This window comes from Fukomys damarensis, unplaced genomic scaffold (genome assembly GCF_012274545.1).
Source record: "Fukomys damarensis isolate Sample0158 unplaced genomic scaffold, DMR_v1.0_HiC HiC_scaffold_3, whole genome shotgun sequence".
Classification (NCBI taxonomy): Eukaryota; Metazoa; Chordata; class Mammalia; order Rodentia; family Bathyergidae; genus Fukomys; species Fukomys damarensis.
Genome location: NW_022900915.1, coordinates 42,187,102 through 42,212,515, shown reverse-complemented (window position 1 = coordinate 42,212,515; position 25,414 = coordinate 42,187,102). Strand labels below are relative to the sequence as shown.

Sequence of the window (25,414 nt, the reverse complement as noted above, 5' to 3'; positions counted from 1 at the left end):
ACTCAGGTCCTTGTGCTTGCAAGGCAGGCCACTGAACCGCTGAGCTAAATCCCTGGCCCCAGCTTACTTTTCCTTGATAGCAGACGTTATATAAAGAATGCATATTTTGCGGACATTTGTCTGTTCATGAATACTGTGCTTATTTATACAACATGCTCAGTGAACATGCATAAAATACAATAGGCTACAGATACTTCTCATTTAATTACTGACTCCACTTTCCCCTACTAGGTTGTTAAATGAATTGGTTGGTAAATGAGGAGTTGAATGTAGTATGTACACTATAATAATCAGAACAGAGAAATGCTCAGAGGAACTCCAGCTTGATGGCTTTGCTTTATTTGAGTAACTCTTACATGCAGTGCTGTAATGTATAACAACACTAAGCCATAGTACCATACAGTGCAGTCAACAAAAATTACAGTACTGTATGAACAATGAGTACTCTACAAAAAAAAAGACATTGAGGCTCCATAATGAAGATGTACAAAGCCGTACAAAACCAAAATACCAATCAGAAGTCTGGCCCGTGTGCCTCCATGGCAGGTCTGAACAGTCGTTGAGCAGGTAAATCATTAAACAAGGAATATCTGTTACAGTTATACCAAAGTAACCATCATATTTGTTGCTCTAGGGTGTCAGAAGCTGCTAGCTTGCCAGGGAAAAAGTTTCACATTTCCCCTCTCCATATTTATGAGGACAGGAAAGGCATGAAGAGTAGAACTTAAGGCTTTTCCTCTTCCCTTTTTCCTTCCAGGTGAAGTATTCCACACTACTTCTCTCAACAAATTCACCTTCGAGGAGGCCGCAGAAGCGTGCGAAGCCCAGGATGCCAGGCTGGCCACTGTGGGGGAGCTGCACGCAGCCTGGAGGAGTGGCTTTGACCAGTGTGACTACGGGTGGCTTCAGGACGCCAGCGTGCGCCACCCGGTGACTGTGGCCAGGGCCCAGTGTGGAGGTGGTCTGCTTGGGGTGAGAACGCTGTATCGTTTTGAGAACCAGACAGGCTTCCCTACCCCTGATAGCAGATTTGATGCCTACTGCTTTAAACGTAAGTATTTGATATCTTTTTTTAAATTACAGAATTAAAAAAAAAATACTTCAAAGGCACTGGTGTTCAGCTAGCCACGGGGATGGAGTCCAGGTCTTAAGGGTTGTGCTCACGGAATGGGAAGGGTTCAGGGACTTCTGAGAGCAAGCGGACTGAGTGGCAGGGAGGCGCTCCAAGCAAGGGGAAGTCTAAGAAATGCTTTCTTAGAGGGGTGGAGGGGTGTCACGTGCTGGGCTCCACTCAGTGTCACAGAGCTGACTTCTGAATGGTTGCTTTGTATTAGTGGCCGTCCTTACAGGCAGGTTATGCTTGGCAGTATGACGCTGAGGCTGAGAGTGGCTCAGTTCAGTCCTTGAATCCTGGTTGTTTTGTCTTTTTTGATATCACTCTTTCTTTGTAATGGTGGAGACATTAAATTTCAATGATCGCAGGTAAGTATTTGGAGTTGGCATGGGTATTCATACTGTCCCTTTCCTCCCTAAGAGGGAACTGGGGTATTGATAAGAACGTTCATGTACCTCATTTTATTTCAAGTAATGGAATATGTGCCTTTTAATAATTAATGATTTAAGTACACTATGTCCTCTTTGCAACATGTAATACTGAGTATGTTTGTTAAACTTCGCACTTAAAACAGTTTTAAGTAACATTCTTCAACATTTGTATCATTATTTTAAGTTGTCAGTTGTCCTTAAATTGTTTTACCAGTTTTAGTTGCATGATACAGTATCATGATTACAGAGGCTTAAAAGAAGCCAGTCATCTAGAGTCTTACCGTAAGAGCTACCCCAGGGTCATTATTGTGTGAAACAGCATTCAGTGTTCTGGTGACCTTGCATATGTCCAACAGAGAGAGGAGAGAGATTTTGAAATATCATGAGTAGTTTTGACTAAATTTCCCGTACATCTTGTGGAAACGTGGAACTACAATGAGAGGAAGGTACACTGGCTATTGTTTGCTGGGCTTCCAAAGCGAAATCCACAGTGCTGTTATGTCAAAGTAGTCTGCGCAGTGGATGTCGGTGTAACGCAAAGCTTTTATTTCTCCCTTCGGATGCCTCTGCTCCCACCCACCCGACTCAGCTTCCTGTTAGAGTTGTGTTTTGTGTATTAGCTCCATGTGTGCCAGCCAAAGGAAACTCTAGCTCTTATTCTCAGGCCCTGAAACAACAGTCTTCCCTAGTCATTTTCAGGAAAACAACAATAACTAAAGCCGTATCCTCCGAGCAGACCGATACACATTCCTTTAGGCCACATGGTCACAACAGTGAATTGCGAGATTTCGAGTAAGTCAGGCTCTAAAATCAGTTTTACATGAAATGGGGAAAGGAATGAAGAATGAAACCAGATTAACGTGTGGGAGGAAGGAGTTGGAGACCCCAGAATAGGGAAGGGACAGAATAACCTGACTGTCTTAGTTATTTTTCTGGTGCATTATAAAACTGGAAATAGAAAACTTTTGAACAACATGCCTTTCTCCCTGAGGGTAAATTTGAAATCAAGGCCTATCTGTAGCCACACAGATTATTATTAAAAATTCAACCTACTGTGTTTTAAATTATTTATTTAAATGAAAAATTCATGTGAATGCATGAAATAACAATGTGTTTAGATTTAAATAGAATAACTACCTACTAAAAATCTACTTAAAAATGCAAAAAAGGTCTGTAGGTTTAGATCTATTTATTTTTTTGGTACTGGGGATTGAACTTGGGTCCTTGCTCTCTTGTTAGGCAAGTGGTGGAACCACTGAACTAACTCCGCAGCCCTTGATTTATTTATTTTTGCTAATTCATTCAATGTATAGAACTTGGAAACAGAGTGGATTCACATTTTGGTGTTTTTCTACCAAAGTTTGAGCCCCGATTTTTGTTCATTCTTTCCTCCCTAAGACCTTATCATATAAAAGAATCGAGTCAGCACACAAGAGGTTAACAAAGTCTAGCCATGACATAAATGCCTTCCTTAAACTACACACAGTATCAACAGCTTCCCAAATTTCTAACACATTTTGTAAAGATTCTTTTAATGTGCGTTTCCCAAAGGACTCCACTCTGGCCTTCTTTTCCCACATAGTCCAGGAGTGAGAAAATCCTGTAGGGCAGAGTTTATGAGTTGTGGCCCAGCCGCAGTTCCAAACTGGCTTCAATGATGAGCAGCTGGCTGGTTAAGCAGAGGAACTTGGAAATGAACCCACATTTTTTCATTTGCTTTATCAAATATAGAAAGTGCGTGTCTGTTTTTTAAGGCCCGTTCGTGAATGAACATTCCAAATCCTCGTTTGCTATAATTCTTCTTTCCTCATATACTCACTGAATAACACATTTACAGTTACTGATAATACGGACAGCTAGAATTTATTCTGATTCATGGACTAGATAAATAGGTAAATGAATAACCTTGTGAAATAGTTTTCCGATTTTCCCTTGATGATTAAACTGCACTGTATGCTTTTCATTTTTCTTTGGTCTCAGAATTGAGGAAGCTCTGTGAAAGTTAGAAAGACACACGAGGCATTGAACGTAACACTGTATATCCCAAATCTAGGTGAATCAAACTCATTCAAGGCTCATGAGCATCTCACTTTGCACATTGTTGATGACCCCAGGAAGAAGAGCCACAGGCATATTTCCTAGATGACCCAGGCTAATATTTTATATTCGTCACTCCCAGATAGTTCTAATTATCTTAAGAGTTGCAGCATTAGAATCTGAATCCATTTTTATGTTGAGCATGAAATCTAAGTAGTAGCCTTTTCTGTTGAGCACAGTTGTTTAAATGCCTCTCTACATTTCCAATGGAAGCAATTTCCTTGTTTTGAAATTTTAATTGAAACCTGTAATGATCGTATAATCCCTGTTTGAACCTTCGCTGCTTTTTACATCCTATTATTTGAGTAAATTTGGAATGAGTGGAAATAGTGATCTGGAGCTGGCTAAATTAGTCCCCTCTACTTCACATGTAATCTACAGATCTATCCATGTTTAAAGCTGGCCTGCCCTTCTCATCCAGTCGCTCCGTTATCTTTTTTTGTTTGTTTGTTTTGTTTGCTTTTTTGCCTGAAAGCATAATCTGCCCCAGGTGACAAAACGAGTCTTTCCCTAACTTGTATTTAAAATCCTTTTCTTGTTTATTAAACTGGAATCAGTTGGCTTTTACTCAAAGCTTTTAAAAGATAGTTTGAATTCTAAGCCCACTCTCAACCTGATCCTTTTCCTCAACTCTGAATCTAGAGTCAACCTAGTGAATATCCACTGCACTTGCCATATGCTTACACTTATTTATGTGTATCTATTTTAATATAGAAGGGCTAACTTAGAGGCAGCCCTTTTCCAAAAGGTAGGTAGTGTGAGGTATGAGTTAAACTGACTATCATGTGCAAAGAGGGTTTTACATTTTATTAGGAAAATCTGCTTAATGTCTCGCACCAGAAGCTTAGAGAAGAGTCTATAGAACATGCAATGCCATAAGTACAGTGATGGAAAACATCTGTGTGGCAGACAGCTGCAAAGGTTGGAAGGGAACTTTTGTGGGAAAAGACGCATTTCTGAGTTCTGCTGGCTTCCTCAATAATGAAGCTGAAGGATCACTGGTAGTTTTCCAAGACCAAAATGTGTGCATGGGAACGCACCTTCTTGAGGGACCTTGCAGAATAACCCAGAGTTGCGTTTTCATCTTTATGATACTCATCTGCGATACAGCCGCATTTATTCCTAAGATGTCTCTTTGTAGATATTTGTGCTTTTGGGGGGGAACAGCTGTAACAGATGACAGAGATGATCCAACACAGAGAGTCGAGATGGAAGTCAGCTGTTGGGTTGACACAAAAGCCACCCAGCCCCAAAAGGAAGTCTGAGGTTTTTCATTCCAAGTCGTAGAATTAATTAACTTAATTGTAAACAGATTTTTTAAAAACTGGGCTCTAAAATTATTGAAAATCTTTTTTTTTCCTCCTGAAAACAAGGTCCTATAAACCCTGGCTTTGGAAGGCAGATTCCCTGAGACATATTGCCATCATTTTTCTGCACAGTAAGGCTAGAAGAAAGTCCACTGCAAGCTGTACAGTAATAATTGACAATGATATACGTTTATTTAGTTTTTAAAATCTGAGTCCACTTTCAAAACGCTATAAAAATATTTTCATAGCATTGTAGAGTGGGGAACTTGTCTTGGAGCAGAAGAAGAGCTGATTCATAGCCCCTTGTTTGGCCTTAATGTGTATCACCTTAAGTTAATTTCATCAGCCACGGGAATGCTCAGGGGAAATAAGTAAAATTAGCCTTTTTGTTGTTATTAATAATACTATGATTAAATTTTCTCTAATATGCAGTTTTCTAAAAGTTTGTATTATGTTTCCATGGGAGCTTTCTCTGTACATATTTTTTACTATTTCCCCAAAGAATGCAGTTCTAAGACAAACATGAAATTTGGCAGTGAAATGAGGTAACGGTGATGGAATTTCAGAGGATAGAGAATTGAATTAAAAGAAAAATAGTTGAGCACATTTTGAATCTTTAAGTTGTTCTTGTCAGTCAAAGTGGACTAAAGGCGAAAAGAAAGCTTTTCTTAAAAGGGGAGCAAAAATGTGTTTTTTTAAAGATCCCAGTTCTTCTGTTTAGTTTGTTTTCATAAAGGGATACATAGTGAGAGGCTTTAAAGAGTATTTCAGTGCACAATAATGCAGTGAACACCGAGTTTTCATTATAAATTGATGAATCTAGGCTTTTAAATTGTCTGGGGAATGAGCTAGTAAGAGCACATGCCAGACAAAACATAAGGAACCTATTGCTGCCGTACCCTGATTTACAATAAAATCACACCATTTTGCCCTTAGGTTTTGACAGGACGCATGGAGGAAAAAGGTACCCAATTTTATTTTTTAAGGGCTCCCATTTGGAGACGATTCCTCGGAAGACACTAGATATTTTAGTTTTGGCAAATATTGCACATCTTATCAGGGAGAGCAAGCATATACTCGCATACCCAGCTTTAAGTCAGAGAGGCTGCAGTGAAACAGTGACTGTGGAGTTCTTGAGAGTAGTTTCTTCTGAGTTCACTGCCAACTCATTTTTGATTTTCAAAAATTTGGATTTGTTTTTAAGCATCAATCTTTATGTGCGGACAGGTGACTTTATACATTGCCTGAGTCTCTTCTTTCCCATGCTCGGGGTTGTTCAAATGATTTGTGATTACAGATCTAAAATAGCTCATGTGGGTGCTTTATTTCCTGGATGCTTATGTTTCGTCCTAAAGCAAGACTGGGACCGAAGCTCGGAAGAGGTACAGACACGGTGCATAGAAAGAACACAGAATACAGTGTAGGACTACAACACACGCCAGCCGGCCTCTGCCGGACACACTTGATCATTTATTAGGAACAAGCCCACAGAGTTGAAAGGAAGATGAAAACGAAATGTCCAGCACCTGGAAACAGATGAAGAGTGGTATTAAAAAGTTTAATGTCCTGTTTTATGGGCGTCTCCACATTGTGGACGGTGTAATGGTTCATATGCGAGCCCGTCTCGTTTGATGTGGCTTTTTTGTTGCTCTGCAGTCTGAGGCACTCCTTTTCCCCCAAGACACGGCACTGGAGAAGGCGGGAGTGCGTGGAGAAAGCTAGCGGCAGGGTACTGTAGTCTCCAGAGTGACGATAGAACCATGTTCTCCTACTAGGTTTCAAGTTGCCACTGTAGTTTCTGATCAATAAACTATCCATTTTCTGCACACTCTGCATTTGTATTTTCTTGGACCTCTCATTTCCTAGAAATACTTAATGTTCATTTCCCTCAAGGACAGTCATTCCTACCTGTGAGTAAAAAACAAGTATAACCCTTACAGTACAAAACAACTTACCAATTGCTCCATTTTGTGTCTTTGGGTTATAGCTTTTAGATCTCCTTCCATCACAGAACACTTTTGGCCCATCCAAAAATACACAAACAGTGGGCATCAGCCTTTTTGTGAGTGACTTGTCTAATCAACTCTTTGAAATTATTTTTCTAGCTAAACAGAATATATCAGAGGCTCCAACCACCGCATTGAATATCCTCGCAGAAACTGAATCACCCAGTTTATCCAGAGAAACACAAATGGTCCTCGAAAGAACTACGGCAATCATCCCTTTAGTCACCGAGTTGCCTATTGTTACCACAGGGTTCCCTCCTGCAGGGAATATGATTAATTTTGAACAGAAAGCCCCAGTCCAGGTTCAGCCTGTCACAAACCGATTAGCCACTGTCGCACCCTCCACTCCTGCTGAGAGTGCGAAGGAGTCTCAGGAGACGGACTACTGGTCACCCTCCGCCTCTGGACCACTTGGAAAAACAGATATATCTGAAATCAAGGAAGAAGTGCTCCGAAGTACAACTGTCATCTCCCAGCGTGCCACTGACTCGTGGGATGGTGTCAGGGGAGACACTCAGACGCAAGAATCGGTGACACAGGTTGAACAGATAGAAGTGGGTCCCTTGGTAACCTTCATGGAAATCTCAAAGCACACTCCTTCCAAGGGATTGTCGGTAACCAAAGCACCATTTGTATCCACGGAAATGAAACTGGAATCCAAAACTGAAGGCCCAACTGTAAGCACTGTTCCTGAATTGGAGAGCACAAATCACTATGGATTCACCTCGGGAGAAGATGATAGTGAAGACAGAACATTTACAATGAGATCTGGTCAGAGCACCTTGGTCTTTCACCAGATACCAGAGGTTATTACAGTGTCAAAGACTTCAGAGGACTTGACGTCAGTGTCAGCACCCACATTTGTTTTACCTGAGACTGTGCCTAAGCACGATGGATCAGCCACATTCAGCTGGGAAGAGAAACAAACAAATGGTCCAATAACTGAAGATGCATTTGGGCAGTTTCTCTTTACTACACCTTTTCCATCACAGCGCACTACAGAAGTAGAATCATTTCCTTATTCGGGTGATAAAATATCAGTAGAAGGAATATCCACAGTTATACATCCCTTGTCACAAACAGAAATGACTCAAGGAAGAGAAAGAACAGAGATGCTGAGACCAGAAAGGAGAACTGACGATTATACACATAATGGAATACAAGGAGAGGTCACCAAAGATCCATTCACAGGTAGCACGGATGAAGAATTCTCTGCAGTGAGGGTCTCTACATCTTCCTCAGAGCTAATCACTTTTACAGAATCTTCTGTGAAAATGACCACATCTTTTGATTCCCCAGCACTGACAGCAACGGAGTCAAGTGTGAAGCCAACAGAAGCAAGAGATGTGGAGGAAGACACTATGGGAATTCTCGGTGGATTAGACACAGATATCTATCAAGACACTCCCAAGCAGGATGAAGATGTTACAGCCCCACATGTGACCCACAGTACTCTAAGTGTGGAAGTGGTCACTGTATCGAAATGGTCATGGGATGAGGAAAATGCAACATTAACGTTTTTAGAGTCCACAGAACAGACAAGCTCTCCAAAACATCCCTCAGTCTTACTTACCACTATGGGGGCAAATGGGAAGGGTGAAGAACCCCCAAGTTTCACAGAAAATGGAAGAGATGAATTCACCCCTTTTCCAGACAGTACTGAAAAGCCATTGGGAATGTTTACCGAGGAAGACTCGACAGATGATGGGAAATTCACAGTTAAATTCCAGCCAACTACATCAGCAGGTGTTGCAGAAAAGTCAACTTTGAGGGATTCTGTAACTGAAGACAGAATTCCACGTACCACAAGCACAGAAGGCCAAGGTGTTTATGCCACCATGGAAGGAAGTGCATTGGGTGAAGGAGAAGTCATAGATGGCTCTAAGCCACTGTCTACTGTGCTCTCGTCTGCACATACTTCAGATGTGGGAGGATTGGCATTTATGAATTACAGTAGCACCCTGGAGCCCACTACTTACGCGGACACTTCCCACACCACTCCTCTTCTGGTAATTCCCCAGACAGAATGGGGAGAGTTAGCACCTTCTTCTCCATCAGAAGGTGAGGTTCTGGGTGAACCCTCTCCAGACATTGGAGTCATTGAGCAGCCGCACCTGGAAGCAACTGTGGCACCTGAAACTTTGAGAAGGACCACAGAGACCTCGAAGGAAGCAGCTCAGGAAGAATTCCCTGGGGAGGAACAAACTGCCCGGAGACCAGATTATGTTCTGACTTCGACAGTGGCTGGGCCCGCAGAGGCAACAACGTTGCTGGACGAAGACGAGGGTGAAGGATCAGCATCTACAATCCCAGAGGAGAGACTGGTGACAAGTCCGGAGAGAGGCCCAGTTTTAGAAACAACCCCAGTTGGGAAAATTGAGCACCCAACTAGTGCTGTGACTGAGCACAAAGTGGAAGCGGGTGACATGGTAACAGTGATACCAAGCATCGAGCCAGAGGTGTTTGTAAGTCCAGAGCTTGAAGAAAAACACGAAGCAGAAGGTAGTGGTCCAACTGAAGTCACATCATCTTTGAGTTCCTTTGGCACCCGGGTCACCCCCCTTACAGAGGAAATCACTACGGAAAAAAGAGAGAAAACATCACTGGATTATATTGATTTGGGCTCAGGATTATTTGAAAAGCCCCCAGCCACAGAATTACCACAATTTTCAACAATGAAAACAGCAGTTCTGAGTGATATCACCACTGCGTTCGGTTCAGGAGATGGACATCACCCCACTTCAGCATCGAAGCCCTCTGCAGTGTCCACTGAGAAACCCCTTCTCGTTGACAGGGAACCTAGTGAGGAAACCACTGAGGACACGATGCTCATCGGAGAATTCTCAGCCTCCCTTCCTCCCACTACCCCTGTTGATCTCTCAGCTAAGGAAGCGGAAGCAGATATCAACAGAGAGTATTTCAAGACTACAAGTCACCCTTCCACACAGCCCCAAAGACCACCCACGGAAGAAGGCAAAGAGGCCTTCAGACCTCAGGCAATTTCCACTCTACAACCCCCAGAGGGGACAAAATTCCATCATGACATAAATGTTTATATTATTGAGGTCAGAGAAAATAAGACAGGTAAGTCTTTGCTTTCTAGACATGCCTTTCAAAGCAATCAGAATTTTACAGTGAAAGCTACTTATGGGAAAAAAAAATCAACATACCAAACGCTGTCATTAGAAGATACCTGGAGTGTGAAAAAAATGTATTAGCTTCATATGTTTGTACAACGATTGGAAGAATATGTTAAACAATTTGGAGTAATGTTAGATGCAGTGTTATTTTAAAAGTCATAAGAAGCCCTGCTTTGTCATCTAATATAACCAAACCATCATGTTACATCACTTCAGAACATGCAGAACAAGATGTTTTAATTTCAGTGTCTTTCCATGCATTACTACTCAAGTGTAGCACTAGACTGTTTTAACATCCCATCGTTCTGTAACTATTAACCTTTAGTACTTACATTGTGAACAGCTAAACCGATTTTGCATATGCCTAGGGTGGACAGAAAGACATTCAAAGGTTTGCCTTGGTTTTTCTCTTCCAGGATTTTATAGATTTATTATATAACTTGTGGGGTGGGCAATACGTCTGTACTTTAGATGTTATTTTGATCAAATTCAGCGTACCCTTAACCCGTTCCTTTTGAATGTTTTCCGTGTGGCTTTAACTATTTAGAACAAATACAATCTAGCCTAGTTCTAGGCATTGCTCTAATTGTATCAGACATAATTTCAGAAGGTAGATATGTAAGTATACCTTTGTGTCCTAAAATCAGGCTAGAATGTTTATATTGCGACTTAACTGTTTTATCTCTGAAGTATTTATGATGCCTTCTGTTTTACTCACATGTTTTAGCGTTCTGGCAGAAATCTTAAAAGCTGTTTGTTGACAGTGATTACTATTGCAGTTGCCGCTATCAAACATCATTTACTTTTGCCTGAAGGTGAGACCACACCATCTTTTACATTTGGTCAGCTGGGTTGAGACAATATTGCACATGTAGTTTGATGGATCAATCCAGGTTTGCTTGTTTCTTTAATTTAGAAGTTAGGATAATTGATTTGAGCAGGTTACTGTATTCTAACTGATAGAAGAAATAAATGAATAAACACCCATTTGCCCTTGACCTGGCTCTAAGAAGCCAGACTGGAAAACCATCTTTTGACCTCAGGGTTTCTTACTGATGCAATCCGCCACTTGGGAACAGTACTGCTCTCCTCAGTAGCACTCTCGGGAGTACACCTGTTGGAAGCAGCCAGCTGGCTTCGGTGTCAAGCCATTTGGCATCCAGCATAGTGGGTGGGAACTTCACTGCTTCCCTCCACCTCCGCTGTCCAGAATGGTGTCCATGAGTTCATGAGGACAGATAGCAGATAAGAGCATATCCTCCTGGTATGAACAGTATTGATCTCTACCTCTCAGTACAGTTTAGAGAGGCTAGGATAGGAACATGATTCCCTTGCTACAGGTGCTATTTCTTGAAAACTGTAACGTGGTTCCTCTTCTGCATTCTGTCTCTTAGAACTGAAGTGGAAAAGAAAGGAGTTACTAAGAAGTGGGAAAGAGGATTGCTCTCAGCAGAAGTAGAAAAGAGACAGAAAGATATAACTGATAAAAAAAGTGAAGGGAGAACTAAATTACTACAAATACTTCAGTTGAGGATTTGAAAAGTATTTCAACTACTGTGTAGAGATTTTTCTCAATTTATATTACTCTGTTGTTCATATAAATAACTAAGTTGATCTGGTAACACAAAACACAGTAAAAATGTTCTGCATGTAACAACTCTTCTAAATGGGAAATTGTACATTAAGATTAGGCCAATCAGTTACAAAATGGAAAAAAAACGAAACTCGGTTTTCCTAGAAAAGTTGGCTATCATAAAAAAGTAAGTTTATAAATGGTTACTTCAGACAGATGTGTAACCCTAAAACAGTTTTTATGAAGGTGTGTATTTATAAGTGTGCGAACTTAATTCAGCTGGTCCTGGGGACTTTTGTTTGGTTTTCTCCATTTATAAACCATGGGACCATCCATGCTCCGCCTTTAAACTAATTTTTGGTTTTTATTGATAGTTATTGGCCAGAAACCTTTGTGGGGTACTTTGGTACCTGCATTAGGCAGGGTACAGAGTGTGTCCGTGTGTGTGTGTGTGTGTGTGTGTGTGTGTGCGCGTGCGCTTGCACACGTGCACGCAGGAGGGTGTGTATCTCTGGATTAACCTATGCTCTGTATTTTTGTGTGTTCTACATATGCTATTCTCCTTAGGATGAATAACATTGTTTATTGCCTTCCTAAGACACTGAGCTCGCTTACTCTAATCTCATTTGTTTTCTTTGAGAAATTCAATTTTCCAACATTTTGAACTTTGGCAAGGAAAAGCCCTACAGCAGATGTACAGTTAATGAGTTGTAAGGCAGGTGCATAAATTAAAAGGGGAAAGTGCACATATGCCTGGAAAGCCAACTTTTTTAATGTATCAAGGAATACTTTCCAGACTGGAAAATCTTTGATACATGTGTGAACTTGTTTCGTTTTGTTTTTTTGTTTTGTTTTGTTTTCTTTGGTACTGGGGATTGAACTCGGGTCCTTGCACCTGCGAGGCAGGCAGTGGAACCATTGAGCTAAATCCCTGGCCTTCATGTGTGAACTTGTATAAATCAATTCATCTGACTAGAACTGACCTTTACATCCACTGTGTATCTATGTAAGCTAAAATACCACCCATGCTACACTCTGCTAGGACATTCATATTTTTTTCTTCACTCAGCAAGTCATATAAATCTTGATTTCTTTTTTTAATACCATGAAACAAGACATGCTACTCAGGGCATGCTTACGATGTATTTGCTGAAATGGGGTCTTAATAACAACTTAGGCTGCTGTTGCTGGAGGGCAGTGAGAGCTGGCAGTTAAGAAAATCTGAGGGAACTTTTCAGCTCATAAAAGTTTTATGAGCTGAAAAATGCTATGGGGTGTGTTTAACAGTGGTTCAGGGGATGCTGAAAACTCGACTCCTGTCTGTTTCAGGAGTCATTTGCACACCTGCAGTTGGGAAAAAAATTATCGAAAGGTTTCTTTGTGAACATGGATAAAGGCTTCAGGGTTGGAATGTGTCCGAAGAGTTTCTTTGATTCCAGATTTTTTTTTAAAAGAATGCTCCAATAAATCATCTGAAATGATACAAGTTAATGTAATAGAATTATTAATGTTTTTAAAACCAATTTACCTGTACGTTTTTGTCAAATGATAATTTAGGGATATGTAGATATTAAATAACAACTAACTGTGCATTGTTTGATGCCGTCTTGTTAGGTGGTTTCTTTCATGTTTTAAAACTGGTTTTATGACTTACATCTACCCAAATGTAAGATAAGGCAGGAGTAAAGCCAATGCTAAACTGCAGCGATTTAAAGATTGAGCTCTGGATAAAATTATGCATGTAATGATATTACAGAGTAGCTAGATTACGAGAACATAATATTTGGGTTCTAAATTAGAACGATTTTTCTCAGTATCTTTATGGGGAAGTGTAGTTCATTGTTTCTGTCGTTTTGAAATAACTCCCATCCGATTAATCTCCTCTACGTTGTTTTTATATATCTGGGAAACTGACATAAAACGACAAGTTTATTTTCCGAATGTTGGGTTTTAGGACATTGGCACCAAGAGCAGTGCTGTCTGGTTGGTGGTCGCTGGTATTTATGTCATTGATGGTGCAGTCAGTCACTGCTCTTTAAAAGGTGACGCTTATGTAAGATAATTCATGAAACAGCTTGGTAACGTCTCAAATTTTTCATTTTTATGGAATTTTAAAGAGCCTTATATAGGAAATTATTTTGAGATTTTTTTATATTAGAAGATCAAACTCCTTTTTTTCAGCTTTAATTGAGTTTATTGGTACATTTTAGGGGTACAGTACAGTTACATTCATTGTTGGGATCTTGTACCTCTACATGACAAGTCTTGATTCTCATTTTTCCCCTTACCCCGCCCTCCCTTCACCCCCTCCTCCCCTCCCCATCTACAAACACTTTATTTTCATCTTTTCATAGACTCCTTTCTTCAACTGTCCCTTTATGCAGGGTCCTCGTAGCTTGATAGATGAGTATCCGTATTGGTTAATATTTGAGGGGACAGACAGGAGCCTGTCTCTTGGAGTCACTCCCTCCTCTCCTCCGGTACTTTCTAGCCAAGTGCACACCTCAACACATAGCTGGAAAGGGAGTTGCATCATGTCAAGCAGAAATCTTCACTTATTCCTGAATGAACTGATTTTTTAAAGGAAAACTGTCTGAAATTGTTCTGGCTATCTATACCTCTACCCCAGGATAAGGACGCACACTTACTAACATTTACCTTTGGGTAGTTGCATTGCATAGTGCTAAGTGAAGCCAATGAAGCAAATGTGCTTTCAGTCTTACCAGCACCTATGTGTCAGCAAGAGAATGCAGAACTCCAGCTCAGGGTGCTATGTGTCGGTGTGGAACTAAATCACCAAGCGACCATCAAGGGCTCTCTGGAGGGTCCGACCACCTTTCCCATACTGAACACCTGTGAAAGCCAGAGACAAATCTGGGGAAAGCAGACAGGCACACAGACACAGGGTCTAGCTCCCAGCGGTGGGTCTAGTAGCCTTGGTGTTCTTGGGAGCACTTTTGTAGTGAAGGGACTTTCTCCTCTGATGAACAAAGGAATGGGTACCCCTTCCCTGCTGGCTCTGATGCCTCCACATCCGTAAATTCCTGAAAGAGCTAGAGCTTTGGCAAGGCTGCTTTCTCAGTAGCTGGCCACTGGTTTGTGAAGAGTGTAGGATTCCAGTTCAGGCCCTGCTAATTCAGAGGACTATGTGTGTCACACTCAGATACCTGTGCTGAAATTGGTAAGCTGCTTTTCCGGCTCTGGGTCACTTCTCTGCTGCAGAATTTTGGGAGCATACGTGGCCCCTTTTGCTGGGCTCTGCCTGTGGCTTTACTGCCAGAGAAGCACTTTTGTTTTTCTGCAAGAAATTAGCAGGAGTTTTCCTCATCTTTCTTTGGCTGCCCTAAGTCCTCAAAAGGACTGAGCTCTTGTTCTATTATTCAAATACATTTAAAGTCAGACATTGCTTGTATTCCCTCGCTTATTTAGAATGATGAAGACAAAAATAGACCTTAATGCTTCAAAATTATTACTGAACATAACACTGTACTGTAGACTGCTTCTTTAAAACAATCCCAAATGAAACACTTTGCATATATAACAAGTGTGCACACGTAGACACATATATGCACTTATAGAATTTCAGTTTTGAGATTGTTCTGTAAATAATTTTATTAGCCCACTGATCTTGAGACAAAAATGTAAACAATTCAAAGTGTTTGCTTCAAATTTGAAGTTTAACAGCAAAAGAGGTGTTGCATCCATAGCCAAGGGAAACTGCCTTTTCTTCTTCCTCAAATAACTCAGTAGTTTCTGAAATAGCCTTTAGTAATTACAACTTTGCATTATCAAAACTATCAAAGTGGTAGGAGCAAAGACAGACGTGCAAAAGGCCGCTGCCTTGGGAAAGATGCATACACCACCTTCCGGCAAAGAGCAGTCAAGGGTTATCTCCAGGTAGTGAGGCAGAGGCTACTCTGCAGGGTGAGGCAGGAGGATGGAAAGTTGGAGGCCAGCCTGGGGCATTTAGTGAGGCCTAACTCAAAAATCAAAAGCATGGAGGATGTAGCTCAGCGATAGTTGTACTAGCTCCACCTACAAACACACACGCACACACACACACACACACACACACACACACACACACACACACACCGCAAGAAGAAGAAAAAGAAATGAAGAGAACAGACTCATCTTTAGGTAAAGCTCCAGGCCCAGCATGCCCAGTCCTTTGATGGGTATTAAAGGAGAGGTGGGCAGAAGGACCTTACACCAGCCTGTGTGCACCCCAGCCTTTCGATGCACACCAGGGAAGCAATAGTATTAATAGTCAACTGTAACTGTGGTACAAAAGACTGTGATTACACAGTAGGTAACGTGGAGTAGCAAATTGTGGGTAACTGATGAGATCAGCAAAAGAAGGGATGGATGAAGGTAGAAAGTTAAAAGTATATTTCAAAAAAGAAGTCCAGGAAGAGGAAGAAGCAGAAGAAGCAGAAACATAAGCCAGTCCTTTCTGGAAGGGTAGAGTAAAAAGAAACCACTCGCTTGCCTGTTGGTTCTCAACCGGGGGTTATCAGTGGGGTGAGGAAAACCCAGCTATAGCCAGCTGTTCTTCTAACCAGCACTCCAGAAACTGATTCATGGAGACCAAAGGTAGATACTCAGCTGACTTCCTCACACCTCCCTGAGCACTAGTGATTCCAAGGGTTTGATAAAGGTGGCATCTTCTGCAAGTGAAGTGTGTTTAACTTTCAAAATATATTCCCCTGTGGGGCTGCAGTTCAGAACCGTGCACGCCCGGGCCGGGGAATTGGCTTAGTGGTTCCGCCGCTGTTCAGAACCATGCATGGCCAAGGCTCCATGGCATGAACTCTACTTGGAGAAGAGCTCCTACGGCTGTCAGAGTTGCTTTAAATGATGGTGACACCCTAAGTCAGGTGCATGTTGAAGCATCTGGGTCAGAGCCTGGGCTCTATGTCGGGGACTCAGGTTCAGTCTCTCCTTTGCCTGTCTGCAGTGTGGATGCAGGAATGTTTACATTTCCTCACTTGAATTTTTTTCATTAGAAGATCGATATAAGGACTGTTCTTATATAGCGTATTTCCCAACTTTGACTTCCTAACTCTCTCCAAACCACAGAGGTTCCATAACAGGGAAAATGTATATGCGTTCACTTGCACACACACACACACACACACACACACACACATGCGCGCGTGCATATTTGTCTCTAGATCCACATGCACATGACACACCTTCTTATTGAACAGTTAAGTAGTTACAGTGTTCACACTGCACTGAACCTGTTTTCTTGGAAGCACCTTATGCTATTCTGAAAGAACATGGCTGCTGGGCAGCTCACTCCCTAAATTATGTAGAAGGGCGTGGGTGTCGTGGAAGGAGGAGACTCAGATTTCTTGTCAACATTGCTGTTTGTGGACTGTTTGAATGAAGTGCTGGGTCCTTACAGACTCAGCTGTCACAACATTTCAAGGATGCATTGCTTCACCCACAAGGCATTGCGGGGAGCAGCTTATCTTCGGGGAGCTCCCGTGAGCTATTCCCATGGGCCACCCCCACACAGTCACACCGCGTAAGTGGCTACAGCACCGAGCACAGCGCCCGGCACACGGGCATCTCTAAGTACCAGCTCCTCCCATCCCGGCCTCTGGAATTTTTACCATAGTTGTTTTGCTGGTAGCCTTTTGGTTAAAATCGAGTGTATTTTTTTCCCTCAGATTTCTAAACATAAGAAAACAAATTGTTTTGAACTAAACGAGTGGAAGTTGCATTATCTTCAAGTTCAAGATGATTTATTGTATGAGGACCACATTACTTAATTGCACCTTGGTTCCTGATTGACTTAAGGAACGTGACAGATCTTAGTGTGACTCCTCTGTGCTCATGTTGGCTTCCAGTGATGCCGCTTTGAGTATGAATTGGAGGCAGCTCTAGCTTTCACATAAAATTTCAATCCCCAGCAACCCCCACCCAAATTAACTACAGCATTGGTTCTGTAGGCTCTAAGTATAAAAAACTTTCTGCTCTCTTTTGTGTGTGAACATCAGGCTTCTGATTTGGAGAACTACCAATTTAAATTTTTTCTCTAAAGAAAAGGTCATTGTACAATTTCAGTATGGATGTCCCCAGGTATTGGGCCTGGCCTCTGCTTACATATTCATAAAAAGCCTGCACATCCCCTGCTGCCTTTATGTGTCTTCAAGGAAGCCCTCAGTTCTCAACACAGTGACGGCCTTCTCTTAATAGCTTAATGGATAGTAGATCATTTATTTGTTCAGTGAGTAAAAAAGTGTATTCATGAGGCCGGGGATGTAGCTCAGCGGTGTGGCGCCTGCCTGACAAGCACAAGGTCCTGAGTTCAATCCCTGCTACCAGAAAAAACAAAACAAAACAAAAAAATCTCTTTCAGTAAAAATGTATTCACAGGTCCAGACAGGGTTCAGACTATTTTGGGGGAAGGGCATAACTAAGGGAGAGAAGTAACAGGAATTAAAGGAAAATAATTGCTTTCTGAGGTTCCATTTTAATGAAGTAAAGCTGAAAATACTGTGTTTTAAAGAACACTTTTCTATTTTGTGCAGTTTAGAAATTTTTCAGTATTATTCCTCCACAGAGGCCAGTATTTTCTGTACAAGAATAGTTGATATAAAATGGTTTCATTGATAGAAAAATTTCAAGAATGGGTCATTGATGGGGAGGAATAGGAGACAGGGTACCGAGGGGATGTGATTTGATACCTATAGATTTTTTCATTTGCACCAAAGTATTTTGAGATTTTTTACAACATAATTGAGGTGATATATAACATCCTTTTGTACTAGGGAATCATACGGCCAAATGAAAATCAATTTTATTGCTTTACACAATGGTACCAGTCTTGGATGACACAGGGGGAAAACGTATGGGCAAGAAGAAGGATATAATTATTTTTAAAATGAGTGACTTGATCCTTTGGAGAAAAATTTATTATGGTGGGCCTTTTAAATACTCAGAATAATCAATACAAGGAATATAGTCTTTCTCCATATATTACTTAAGATCTAACTACAAGCTTTTAAAGCAGAAAATATCTTCAAAGAGAGGAAAAATTCAGTTGTATTTCAGAATCTAAGCGTACAAAACTCAGATCCCGTGTCACCCTGGCATACTTGACCTGTTGACCCACACGTGTATTTAGTCTACAGTAAATACCTTGGCTGATTCTTAGCAGAGATTCTTGGTGTCTTTCAGTATCTGTTTGCTTTCTTTAACCATATGCAACGTGTGAAGGTTTTGGCTTTTCTAAGATGAGAGAAAGGAAAACAATAATGCGTATTTCTGGAGAACGTATCGGAATATTGTACAAGTACCATTTTCGCTCTTGAAAGCTTACCTTTCTGGGCTTTGTAGGGAGCCTATGTACCGAACTATTCTGAGATGGAAACTCTGTGTTCCCGCACCTACTCCCACATCCTTTAGAGGTTTACTGAAATAAAGTCATTGAACCAAGCCATTATGTGTCCAGGGAAAAGAAAATTGGATTACATATGACTTAGCTGGGAAAGCACCTGGGTAATTTGGTAAGCAGAGGAATATGGGATACAGGCGAAAGCTTGCTGTAATACATATATTGGAAGCTATGATGGGACGAGTTAAGATAAGGTAAAGTGAGATGAGTTAAGATGAGTTGGGCAGCTCAGAACCAACTTCAGAGGAAAGCTTAGGCACTTGTCCTCCCCTCGGGCATGACTTGGTTTACCAGAGAGGGCCCAGGCTGCATCAGCCAGGCACCAACAGTGATGATGCCCCATGATGGCCTGTGATGCCAAACTGTGGGGTAGTTTGAGGGGCACCAGGACACCCCCATGCATCAGTGCTGCCCTCGTTGCTTCTCAACCATGGCTGGGGGACAGAAGCCTCAGCCCTGTGTCCCCACGACGAAGCTTGACTCTGAATTTGTAGTGGGGGTCTCGAGCCTTTGCAGTTTTTGTTTTCTTTCTTAAATTTGGGTAAGTTTTTACTTGCTTATCACACACTGGCCTTCTAATGCACCCAGGTGGGCCTACCATGCAGTGAGTGGCCGAACACTAGTGAAGCTGCAGACTTCAGGCCTGCAGAGAGGCCAGGTGACTTCCGGCCAGCTCAGCTGAAGCTGCAATCACCAACTTTGGGGGAAAGGAGTTTGTCTGACACAGTCTTACCTCTGGGAAATTGGGGTTTTTGGTCAGATTTTTGGGGTGCATTTTTTACAATGTTAAGAAACCTCGGCAACTGTAAATAAGGAAGAGAGTGGAGTTCAATATAATGGGAATGTATTTTTAAGTTTCAGGAGTATCTTAATTTCATCAAAAGTCGTAGTGAAGATTGAGAAGTACATTTTCATTGCTCAGAATTGCAAAGTCACTTAGCTCTGCCCACTTAATTTCTACCTGCAAACATGAGAATTAAAAGGAAATATGCTTATGGCTTAAGGATATTTTTGGTTATGTATTGTTCAATTTGCATTTATGTTTGAGGAAAAAGCAATGACAATTGCTTTAGTATGAGCCAATATGAATTTGGAAAGAAAATGAATGATAAAAAAGTGTTAAAATGGGGCCTGGATAGTTAAATTATCTAGATTTTTATTGCTACAAAAATATTTACTCTTTGCATTTTAGGTATGATTCTTTAGTTGTATCTCAGACCAGGCAATACTTGTAGCCAAAGAACTATAATCCCTTCAGCTAAGTTACAAATCTTTCACAGGAGGTAAGTATTGGTCAAGCAGAACGTGAGCTTTCTTAGTGGCATTCGTATGAGTAACCAGGTAGATAATCTTCCAAGAAGACTCTTCAGAGGGGTGAAACAGGTGGAGCAGGAGGAGCGATGTTTGCTTAGAAGATCCTTTTACCTTAACTTTGGAATATGGAACACAGGGAGATGAGACCAAAAAGTAAGAACAACTAGGAAACTTGTAAGTGAGAAACCCTGAGACCTAAGTCCTGTGACATGCGTGTCCAAGATACGGCCATTCTGGGCCCAGGCCTTTCGAGATGAACTGGAGGACAGAGGGCTTCCTGACTGCACGGGTAAAGCTCAGAGGATGATGTAGGACAGGAGACTGAGGGAAGGGATGGACTTGTGGCTGGCCAGCTGAGCTGCCTGAGCTCCCAGCCAGAGAGCCTGGGGGAAAGAGGGGCCACAAGCTGCTCCTAAACTTTTAACAAAGGAGGGGCACAATTAAAAATAAAATGGTGATTGTAAAGTGTAGCTTGATGTCATTCACAGGTCTAAAGAGGAACTATATGTACCTATTTATGAGAGACCTTTCAGTTTAGTTGAGCTTTTATTTACTTCTGAAGTCTTGATTCTGACACAACCATTTTTCTGGTATTAGCCTATCTGATAAAATCTGTCATCTATATTTGTCATTTATCATCTGTTTATCAACAATTTGACAATATTAGAAAACCAAAGTGAAAAATATAATAAAAGCACAGCTCTATTGTTTTTTTTTTTACATTTGTTCTATTTTTTATCTTGTAAAGAAAACTTGCAAACCTAAATTACCTGGATTACTTTTTTCCACATAGCTTTTTCTTGTTCAGAGATTGCTCAGAGGTACCAACATTACTTGAATGTGCTCTCTAGGAAACCGTGTGCTTTAGAAGTTGGAAGTTATGAAACCTTTTCTGTAAGCTTTTCCGTAAGCTGAAAGCATCCACACCAGTGCTGTCTCCTCCAGTGCACTTGAGGGCTGTACCTTCACATGTTCTCTCCACTTGAAAGAACAGCGTTATTTGAGGATTGTGTGAAGTTAGGCAAAGAGGTGATCCCCACCCGTCATTCCCATAGTAGTGTGCCTCTTCTACAGGAGGTCATCAGAAACACTTGTATTGCTTATATGCATACCTTATCTCTTTTTTTTTTTTGAGTGTAAAATGAATGAATGGAGAATTGAGTTACTTGCTGATCAAGAAAAGGCTTGGTCAGTGGACCAGGTGAACCCCAGCTGTCAGAAGTAGCAGGGAGATGTGGGTCACAGAACTGTACTGATCTTCACCTCCGGGAGGGTCGAGGATTGTCAAATACTGCATGACATCCAGGCACTGCAGTAATTGAGGATGCAGAAACATCTGGCAAGATTTGGGGAGCGTGTTTATATCATGGTTACACCTCTCCGTTTTTCAAAAAACATACCGAGTTGGTGCCATTTTTCATGTGTCAAATGTTGAAAACATTGAGGATTCAAGATATCTAAGACAGTCTTGGTCAAAATCAGTCAGTTTTCTTCATTTCTTAAGGTGTCTGCTAGCATTTTATTTTCGTTAAGAATTTATAAGAGATATAGGAAATTAAAACATTTTTTCTGGTTATTGAATCTATAGGTATATGTCTGTAAGAAAAAAAATTTGTTTTATTTATTTATTTAGGTACTGGGGATTGAACTCAGGACCTTGTGTTTGTGAGGCAGGTATGGGGCAAATGAGCTAAATCCCCAGTCCTGGAAATTTAAATATCTTAGGGAATTTCGAACTTTCTTTAAATTTTGCAAGTTTTTCTTAAATATGTCAGTGTAGCTATCTAATGTATTTTTGAATTAAGCCAATAAAATTTTTTGTTATACATTAAATGAAAACCATTTAAATAAATACAACCTTCATATATCTAGCAGAGCAGATTATAAGTTACATTTAATTAAAAGCTCTTAAATTTAAACTGTAAAATTCCCCAAAGAGAACTTGAGATTTAGCTAGCTGCCGATGCATTATAGCAATTATGTTTTCTGTCTGTCACAGTGTGGCTGGAAGACTTATACCATGTCTACAAAACTCTGCCATGAAATACTTACAAATACGTGGTGAAAAACCTGAGATCAGCCAGCAGTAAAGCTTTGTGTGAAACGCCATGAAAAAACCTATTAACCATGGTACCGGGATACCAAGGCCAAGCTGTTAAAATACACTCGTGGAAACACAGAAAAGATTATACGTGCACTCTACACAGTTCTGTGGTTTGACTTTTGAAATCCAAATAAAAGTTCTATTATCCTTAGAGGAAAATTCTGAAATAGAGCAGTCCTTTCTGAGGACTTGTCGGTCTAAGAGCTTGGAATGTCAATAACCCTCTTAGGTTGCTCTGCTGGTGTGAAAGAAAGCAGATCATGGTTTCCGAACCAGACACGGCCTGCACAATGGCACAGGCATCCCCCCTCCCACACGCCACCAAGAAACTTCTCCGGTTTGCAGTAATTACAGCTGTTACAATTGGCTAATAATACCTGTGGTGGGTGAGGGCGGTGACAGGAAAGAGGATGAAGAGGTGATTTTGGAGGGTGAATAAACAAAGAGGAACAGCAGGCACGCTGAGCTAGAAGGGATAAGAGGCCAGGACTCGGCAGCCAGCCCTGCGGCTGGAGAAAGAAAATCACCTACCCCTCTGTACCACAGAGAGGCTTGGGTGAAATGTGAGTAGTATGGGGATAAACCAGACTTACCGACAAGGCGAGAGGTACATTGGTGTGCAGAGAATCTACTGGCAGAAAGTTTAGCCTCAAAGGCCTTGGTAGTCCATACCCCTCTGCTTTAAGCCAGTATTAAGAAACACTGTGAACAGGAGTTGCTCATTTGTGAGAACATGCCTTTTGGTAAAAGAAAGCAAATAATCACAACTCTTGTATTTTTTTTTTTTTTACTCAAGTTGCATTTGGTACAAAATGGGACTACAGTATGCGGATCATAGGTAATGGAATTATGTTGTATTAGGGACTTGTGTTGCATATGTAGATTTTAGCTGCTCTTGTAAAAGTAAGTTAAATTATATTTTAGTTTGCTTCTATATAGTTATCATTTCATTACTCATGAGTATAGCAACATAACATTGTAAGCCTCAGATATACACAATAACATTTATTTTAAAAGAAAATCCATGTTATTTATCAAATGAGCATATTATTTATATATAGGTTTTCTTCTCAGTCACTGCTTATTATGGTGTGTTGATAACGCCTTGGTCATTGCCGGGTTTGGGGTACAATGGAAAACAAGATTAAATTGGGTAAAATGTTGCTGCTTTTCGCCATTCTGAAGCAAATCTGATCAAATACTTGGGAGGTAATTGAGGAGGGACCCTAATCTAAATTAACTATGGGTGATGTATACTCAGCAAGTTTCCCCTCAACATGAGGCTAAAGAGTTTAGTTAGTCCTGTTTTCTAACTTGTTGGCACAGTGTTTGTGTGAGAAGAGATTAGAAGATACACGTGAGCTGCTGTGAGCTTAATAGTAAGCCAGTGTCAGCCCGAGGGGCTTAGTCTTGTGCCGGCTCCTGAGCAGGGCCCCGGTGGTTGTGATAGTGTATTTAATTTTGCAGGCAAAACCTAGTACAGAGCAGTGCTGTGCTTAAAATGTGTATGTAAACTTTATAGGTTTGATAATGTTTACATTGCTGCGATTGACATACTGTGGTATTTATTTCAGTTAGCAAGTAGAACGCATTGGATCTAACAGTTGAGTTTTTGGTGTGATATTCCAAAATGATGGTCCAAAATAAAAAAAAAAAGGGTGTATGAACGTTAGGAACTATCAGCTCTTTGTCCATTTGTGAAATGTTCTCACTGAGACTAAAAATAGAGAATTTAAAGTGACTGCCATGGTCTTTAGTTAATAGATTCAAACAGACTTAATATGAGTTGATATTACTGATTTACAAGAAAAAGTAATTCATTTAACTGAGCGTGGAGACCATCTGTTAGTTTCCTCCTATGTGAACGTTTGTGCATTGGCACACCTAAATGTCTTCTCTGCCTGCTTCTCCCCAGCCTACAATTTTACAGCCACGTGATGAGCCCTCCACCTGTAATTATTCACTAAGAAAATGGTGGGATATGTTTATATCAGTTCTATATTTTAAAATGAGGAATTTATTGAGAATCTATACTAATAACGAGTGTCTTTACCCTACTCCCGGCCTAAAAGTTTAGTCACAATATTGAGCAGTTGCTTCCTTATTTATCTTTGTGTTTGGCTAGAGAAGTGTGGCCACCTAGCTAATTTTAACTCCATTATTTTTTAAAAGGTCTGACATGCTTGAGGGAGTCTTCATATGCTCAAACTGTCTCATTTCTTTATAAATTCTTTCTCCACTTAACTGAGCAAGGCTGTGGAGTGAAGCAGACATAGGTGCGAACTTGGCAGACCTGTGTATAACACTTCTTCATCACAAGTTCTAGTGTAATTTGTGCCGAATGAAGCAATAAACCAGGGTTTTGTGTGAAATAAGAATGTGAGCAGTTTCAGATAGGCGGGTTTTAGAAACTCCAGGTAAATCCCAGGAAATTGTAGAAAATAGTTATTAGTGAGCCTGGCCTTATTCATCTTAAATACTATTAACAGTGAGAAACTGCTTGATTTAGTGATTAAATTGTCAATGTGGTATTTCCAGAGAATCATTTGTGCAAAAGACCGTAAAAGTGCATTCTGTCGTACAGTATAAACATTTTTTTCCCATCCTCTTTTATAGCACAAAGCTTACCTTTAGGGTTAGGCACTGATCTCACTTTTCTATATGACAGAAACTCTTTCTCATTTGTTTGAGTTCTATGCCTTAGCTTACCTAGTTGAAAGGTTGAATATCTGAGTGGGATAAGATTGAGGTACAGAAAATTAATTACAACATGTGAAAGTTAAATAGGAGAAGGATGTAGAATTAAGGTAAAAATAATCCAGCTTGGGCCAGGGATTTAGCTCAGTGGTCCTGGCACCTGCCTCATAAGCACAAGGACCCAAATTGGATCCTGGTACCAAAAAAAAAAAAAAAAAAA

At 40.8% G+C, this 25,414-nt stretch overlaps 1 protein-coding gene across 4 annotated transcripts in view; it reads left to right on the top strand.

Moving 5' to 3' along the window:
* Vcan (versican) overlaps positions 1 to 25,414 on the top strand; it is a 105,317-nt gene that overhangs the window by 41,918 nt on the left and 37,985 nt on the right. For 3 of the 4 annotated variants that reach the window (XM_033767828.1, XM_033767822.1, XM_033767825.1), the window contains exons 6-7: positions 758 to 1,051; positions 7,055 to 10,039. In XM_033767828.1, coding sequence (XP_033623719.1) covers positions 758 to 1,051; positions 7,055 to 10,039 — 3,279 coding nt within the window. The remainder of the gene's footprint in view (positions 1 to 757; positions 1,052 to 7,054; positions 10,040 to 25,414) is intronic. The other variant, XM_033767827.1, reaches the window with a different exon arrangement.